General features: G+C 43.1%; 1 protein-coding gene across 1 annotated transcript in view; it reads left to right on the forward strand.

Annotated features, from left to right (window-relative positions):
* Window positions 1–559: 559 nt before the first annotated feature.
* Window positions 560–7,757, forward strand: part of LOC137621727 (cadherin-related hmr-1-like) — a 315,706-nt gene continuing 308,508 nt past the window's right edge. The window contains exons 1-2 of the mRNA XM_068352241.1: window positions 560–676; window positions 6,711–6,896. Of these exons, the coding sequence (XP_068208342.1) occupies window positions 560–676; window positions 6,711–6,896 (303 nt within the window). The remainder of the gene's footprint in view (window positions 677–6,710; window positions 6,897–7,757) is intronic.

Raw genomic sequence — 7,757 nt, forward strand, 5'->3', positions numbered from 1 at the left:
AACCTGAGATTCCCCTTGTCCAGATTCCGGTAGAATCTGAAGTATCGGATGCCTTGGAGAGCATCCAATTGGAGGACATGTCAGTTGTCTCGGAGGAGACTGAGAACAATCTCCTAGTGGAGGAACTGGATCAGGTGGATGACGTACCACCTGAGGCTGAAGTCGAGAAAACCGAAACGATTTCGGTATCATCAGCCACGGTGGCTGAGCCGGTGCCTTCGACTTCTTCCACTGCACCCCAGTTAGATTCCATCACGAGTACGTTGCACTCGCTGTTGTCTATGGTGCCGGACAATAAGAAGAAATCGTCCGAGAAGAAGCTTCTCTTCGAACGGAAATGCATCAGCTGATTGCAACACGTTTAGCCCCGAAGAAACTAAACGTCAAGGATCTCCCCGCCTTCTCTGATGTCAACCCCTGGAGGTACGCAGAGCATATGCCTATGTCGGGGGGGGGGGGGAAGATCTTCCTCTCGGAGAAACTGGGCACTGTCCCAGTAGAGGAAATTGAGTTTTGGCTCAGCAAAGGGGCCTATCCGGATTGCTATGTCAGTCTAAAGATGGAACCTGCATCCAAAGAGGAGACAAAGCCGAAAGAGACCATTGTCTTTGAACTCTCTAAGCCCCAGGCCTTCTATACAACCACCTTGAAGGAGAGGGCCTTTACTAGCTCCAAGGTGCTGGCTCTCAGCAAGAAGCACCCGTCCTTCATTGCTGACCCCAAACGTGCCTTTCCCTTTATGGACAAAGGGCTTAAGGCAGCCTTAAAGGCAGTTGAGGCAGGGAAACCTTGCCCTACATTGGAAGAGTGTAGACCCTTCTCCCTCGCCTTTCCATCAGACGATGCAGACTGGAAGGATGTCCACAACACCTTCACAGTCGGGAAGCTGGGGGCAGATATTGCTGGACGACAGTTCGGCGAAGACCTCCCGAAGTTGTCAGACTTTCTCCTGCGCAGGGAACAGGAGACAAAAGAACTTCTTGCTGCTTCCATGTCTCTGCAGACTGGCCTAGAGACTATGGCAAGCATCCCGGATACCCCGGACATGTACATGGTCTTCGCCAAATCTCATTTGGCGACAGTCACCAAGGACCTGTACAACTTTATTAAAGCCCGAAGGGCTTGCAGAGAGTTCGTGTTCGCCTCGGCTGCGGTGAGACACGAACCCTGGAAGCTGATAGCTTCCAACATCTGGGGAAAAGACCTCTTCCCAAGCGAAGTGGTCAAAGAGGTCGTGGACAATGCCGCAACAGAGAGCAGACATCTTCTCTCTAAATGGGGCTTGTCCTCTAAAAGAAAATCTTCAGCTGATGAGGGTCCCCAGCCGAAGAATAAGTCGAAACGACCAAGAGTGCCCTCTCGACCGAAACAACAGCAACAGCTTCCCGTGGCCACGGTGCCCCAGACGGTGGCACAACCACCCACCACCTTCCAACTGGTGCCCCAAACGCTGGCGACCCAATCACCTGTGTTCACCCCAGTTTTTGAAAGGCAGTCAACAACCTTCAGGCCAAAGTCTCGAGGCTACTTTCGAGGATCCTCTAGACGCCCCTTCAGAGGTAGGGGCAACAAAGGTGGACATGGCCAAGGAGGTAAATCCTCCAACCAGCACTAAAAGTGAGATGCTACCGGTAGGAGGGAGACTTTTCCTCTTCCGGGGATCGTTGGACCTTTGATCCCTGGGCCCACAGCCTAATCAAGAACGGACTAGGGTGGAGTTGGAGCTCAACTCCACCAAACTTCCCTCAATTCTTCCAACACTCAACCCCCGTACTGGAAGAATATGTTCAGGAACTCTTGAACAAAAGAGTTATAAGGAAGGCGAAGTCCATCAGATTCCAAGGAAGGCTATTTTGTGTTCCGAAGAAGGACTCGGAAAAGCTCGGAGTCATTCTAACACTTATCACCAATCAACAAGTTCATAGTGAACTACAAGTTCAAAATGCTGACGCTTCAACACATCAGAACCCTTTTGCCCAAACGGGCATACACAGTCTCCATAGACATGACGGATGCGTACTGGCACATTCCAATCAGCCATCAAGTTTCCCCCTACCTGGGATTCAAACTACAAAAAAGAAAGTACGTTTTCAGAGCCATGCCCTTCGGTCTGAACATAGCTCCAAGGGTATTCACCAAGCTTGCGAATGCAGTCATTCATCAACTACACCTAAAGGGAATCCAGGTGGTAGCCTACCTGGACGACAGGCTGGTGTGGGCAGCATCCGAGGAAGAGTGCAGGCAAGCCTTCAAGGAAGTGATCCGGTTCCTGGAACACTTAGGATTCAAGATCAACTTGAAAAATCTCGACTATCTCCAGCTCAAAAATTTCAGTGGCTGGGCGTCCACTGGGACTTGCAGTCACACTGCCTTTCCATTCCGTCAAAGAAGAGGAAAGAGATAGCAGGATCTGTCAAAAGACTCCTTCAATCTGCCAGGATATCAAGAAGGCAACAGGAGAGAGTGTTGGGGTCCGTCCAGTTCGCCTCAGTGACAGATCCAGTATTGAGAGCACAATTAAAAGATGCATCAGGAGTTTGGAGAAAATACGCATCAAACGCTCGAAGAGATCTACAAAGACCGATACCAAATCGTCTGCGATCACTACTCAAGCCATGGTCGGAGGCCAAGAACCTAAGGAACATATTACCCTTACAACCACCTCCACCGTCAGTCACCGTTCACACGGATGCCTCAAAAGAAGGGTGGGGAGGTCACTCTCATCATCGGAAAGTCCAAGGAACCTTGTCTCCCCTCTTCAAAACCTTCCACATCAACTTTTTGGAAACCATGGCAGTTTTTCTCTCTCCGAAGAAACTGAAACTCTGCTGCTCAATCCACATCCGTCTGGTTCTAGACAGCGAAGTCATAATGAGATGCCTAAACCGACAGGGCTCGAGATTGCGTCACATAAACCAAGTGATACTGGCCATCCTCCGTCTAGCGGAGAAGAAGAGATGGCACTTGTCAGCAGTCCACCTTCAAGGGTTCCGCAATGTGACAGCGGACGCTCTATCCAGGATCAACCCGACAGAGTCAGAATGGTCCCTAGACGAAAGATCATTTTCTTTCATATTACGCAAAGTCCCAAGACTGCAGATAGACCTCTTCGCAACGAGCGACAACAAGAAGCTACCCCGGTACGTTGCCCCGTACGAGGATCCTCTAGCGGAAGCAAGGGATGCAATGACCATAGATTGGAACAGATGGTCCAAGATCTACCTATTCCCTCCAACCAACCTTCTGCTGAAAGTCCTCGACAAACTGAGATCCTTTCGAGGGACAGCAGCAATAGTGGCCCACAAGTGGCCCAACAGCGTCTGGTTCCCTCTAGTAACGGAACTACACCTGAAGCTGATCCCGTTGCCAGACCCAGTTCTGACTCAGCAAGTGCAGAAATTGACTGTCTCAGCTTCATCAGAGAAAACCCAGAACCTTCATCTCATGATTTTCTCGCCTTAGCGGTCAAAAAACGGTTTGGGATTTCTAGGGACAGTATTAACTTCTAAGAAGAATACAAGTCAAAGTCAACAAGAAGACAATATGAGTCTTCCTGGAAGAAGTGGGTGGCCTTTGTCAAGGCGAAGAAACCTAAGGAGATTTCTACGGATTACTGTTTGTCCTTCTTCATCCATCTTCATGAACAAGGTTTAGCAGCCAATACGATTACTACATGTAAATCTGCCCTAGCCAGACCAACGCTTTACGCCTTCCAGGTAGACTTTTCCAATGAAATCTTCAACAAGATTCCTAAAGCCTGGGCTAAACTTCGGCCCGCAGCTCCTCCAAAGCCCATTTCATGGTCTTTGGATAAGGTTCTTCACTTAGCATCAACCCTGAACAATGAAGATTGCTCGCTGAAAGACTTGACTCAAAAGGTGATATTCTTATTTGCACTAACCTTCGGAGCCAGAGTTAGCGAAATAGTGGCCCTCTCGAGGGATGATGGCCACAATCAGTTCACAGACAGCGGAGAACTGAACCTCTTTCCAGACCCGACGTTTCTCGCCAAGAACGAGCTGCCCACTAAGAGATGGGGTCCCTGGAGAATCTGCCCTCTGAAGGAAGAAGCATCCCTCTGCCCAGTGGAATGCCTAAAGGTCTATCTTCAAAGAACTTCAGACTTTATGGGAGGACAGCTTTTCAGGGGAGAGACTTCCAGTTCAACGTTATCCTTGAAACAGTTAAGGGCGAAAATCACCTATTTTATACGCAGAGCGGATCCAGACAGTACACCCGCAGGTCATGATCCGAGAAAGGTTGCCTCGTATCTGAATTTCTTTCAGACGATGTCGTTTGAAAGCCTTCGTGCTTATACTGGATGGAAGTCGTCCAGAGTTTTCTTCAAACACTACGCGAAGCAATTACAAGAAATAAAATTTCATGTGGTGGCGGCAGGCAGTGTAATAAAACCTGCCACTTGATTACTGCGAAGAACAGTGCACTATTTGGGACTTTTAGTGAAGGGTGTACATGATAAACTCTCTAGGCATACCATGTTGAATATTGTGTTTAGTGATGACATTATAGACTGTTCTATTCACACGGGTGACTTTAAGCATAACAGACTGACACAAGTGCCAGGCATATCTATATGCACAGTGTTCCTAGTAACAACAGAATACATAGTGAAATTCTTATATTTCCCATAGAGTGGCTGGTGTTTCCTTTTCAGGTGAAACTGATTTTTATTTCTGTTATTACTGTTTATGCTTCTATGCAGAATTGTTCTGTGTAATATGTAATTGAATACAAAAATTATTTCTAAATTTATTGTAATAAACAATAGAAGGAATCTTTGTGTCTCTTTCGCCTCAAGCATTCTAGTTTGAGAATAAAGTTAGAGCCTCCTTGATTCTTTTAATATTTAAAAAAATATTGGGAACTAAGATTACTATTGTTCCAAGCAAACAGGTAAGAACTTATTGTACTAGACTGTTCATTTTACTGTTTAAGGTTTCCTACATGTATATAAAACTGTCTGTCTCTTTAACAACAGACCCGGGAGGTACCATTAACCTGCACAGATCAATACCATCCAAGTACAAACTATGCTTTACGTATATGATGACACTAATATACAAACTGTTTGCTAGATTGTTTCCTTGAACTCACAATACTCGGGTTTTTCCTTGAGTCTGCCCAGACACTTCCCTGTAGGGGGCAGGAAGCACTGACATATTTCATGATCAGCTGATTGATGTATAACGGTAACATCAAGTGTCTCTAGGTCTAGAAGACCGAAAGGAAAAATTTTATCTCGAGATAAGCGGCACTATTGAAAATCCACAGATACATTAATGCTCTGGTAAACTTCCATCACGACAACATGGCCTGAGCCAAAAAACGGATTTTGAGCGAAGCAAAAAATCTATTTTTGGGTGAGGTAGCCATGTCGTCCTGATGGACCCACCCTCTTTTTGACAAAAGGATAATGAATCCCTCCCTATGGTACTGTATCTGCAACACCTACAAAGCTACAAAGAAGGGCTTGGTGGCGCCGCACGATGGCGATTTGGCGCACTATTTACAGTACGGTAGGAGCATCGTCTCTTTAACGACTCTCCTTTATTCTTGCCACTTCTCCCCTCGAAGCGAAAGCGCTATTAGGGCTGTAGATAGCTATGAGATGTGTCAAGAATACGTCCTCTGATATTACGCGATATCCCTTTTAAAATTTTAAGGGATATTTGCTCCAGGAGTTAGAATTCTGGATACCTTTGGTAAATTCTCTAGGATATATCACTGTAGTCAAATATACCTAGGAAGCTACTAATGATTTCACTTCGCTCAAAATCCGTTTATTGCCTGGGAGTTGCGTATTATTCTCAAAGCTCGAAGGTTTTTTTATTGTGTATTATATTATGCAAAATAAAGAAGGTGAGTTTGGAGCTCGGAAATTTTCGTAGTTCGCTAATCATAATACACACACACACACATACATATATATATATATATATATATATATATATATATATATATATATATATATATATATATATATATATATATATTATTATGATATCAGGACCCTGGGTCCGAGCACCTAAAATATATTATACGATTATGACTCCCGAAGTCTGGGTATTATCAAAATTCTCTATACTATGTCTCATGACTGGGAACCAAACATATAATATGATATATCCCACGTCTGGAAAGTTAATTAACCTCTCAAATACCAAATTACCTTGTTTGCTTTTACATTAGAACTGTTATACAATAAAAAATTCACGAATTATGAGACCATTAAATAACTCCCAGATGGCAGTATATAAAACACTGAATATCCAAAGGTCTCTTAAGCACACTCAAAACGAAACTGGGTATTTATCTTTGAGTATTAATTACACGTATTTAACTCTTACCGTGGTTCTTAACAAGAATCGAGCGGAAATCTAGTCCCAAATAGTGATGATTGGAATAATACACTCCCTACATAAGTAAATATATTCAATATAAATTACAACTCTTTGAAAGAATTTACACAGCAATAAATTATTTCACTTGAAAAAAAAAATTGAACAAAACATAGAACAAGACAAAAATGTTACGATCTGAAATTATAAAACTTGACTTGAAGTAATATATCTGAGTAAACCTTAAACCTTAAAAAGGAATTAATACAATGAAGATAATACAAATGCTTGAAATAACTTTGCAAAATTACAATGTTTATGTCTAACTCTAAATCATTAATAATTAACCAGATCACTTATATCACTACAGGGCCATTTACAAAAATCGTTATGCAATGGCACACTCACCCTAATACAATGATTGCAACAAAATCCCCTTGTAGTCTAGCGTGGCACACGATTTGCTTTGTGGCACAGATTTACTTAGGAGAGGAGACACTAGAACACACTGAACACCTTCGATCTATAACACTGAAGGTACTTATGGGAGAGAGAGGGAAGGCTGTGTTCTAACTCGATCTCTATGGCTGTATGGCTCTGATTCTGACCCAACCTTGGGGCCTCTATATATGGCATTTTGACTAACTCCAGAAGCTTTGAACTTGTTTGCGTAGCGTGGGGGTTGTGGCAAGCGTCAAAGTTGCCCACTAGACAAAAATGCCAAAAGGTGTATCAGAGAGTTTCAGACATCTCTCAGATACCCAGCAACGCAACCGCGAGACGACTTCCCCTGTTAGTTTCTCCCGCCCATTGCCCCGAAATAAAAGAAAAAAAAGATAACATCCTCTCACCGGGAAATCCAGAATTTTCGAAAACGAGGGCTTCTGAACGTTCTCTCTCTAGCATACCGGATTACATCTCACATGAATCCTACAAAACTATCAAATACACTACGTTAGACTACTTAGCAAACATACGTGAAATAAAAAGTTAATTCTTTAACAATAATACGGGAATTACATATTTTAACTTTAATAAAAAATATAATAAAATTCATGAAGAACGGCTTACGTAATTTACATAAAATAATTATATCTACATAGGAGGGGCTCATTTTACGGACTGGGAATCATCTCTTCAATGGACAAATGAAAACAATATAAATAAACAAAAATTAAATTATTAATAATACGATATTTACTCTTCGTTAGACCAGCTTCGTAAGATATATATATATATATATATATATATATATATATATATATATATATATATATATATATATATATATACAGAGAGAGAGAGAGAGAGAGAGAGAGAGAGAGAGAGATGTGCATGTATGTGTGTGTATGTGGATGTCTGACTCTATGAGCGTGTGTGTATACGCATGAATCGTGT

Source organism: Palaemon carinicauda, chromosome 28 (assembly GCF_036898095.1).
Source record: "Palaemon carinicauda isolate YSFRI2023 chromosome 28, ASM3689809v2, whole genome shotgun sequence".
Taxonomy (NCBI): Eukaryota; Metazoa; Arthropoda; class Malacostraca; order Decapoda; family Palaemonidae; genus Palaemon; species Palaemon carinicauda.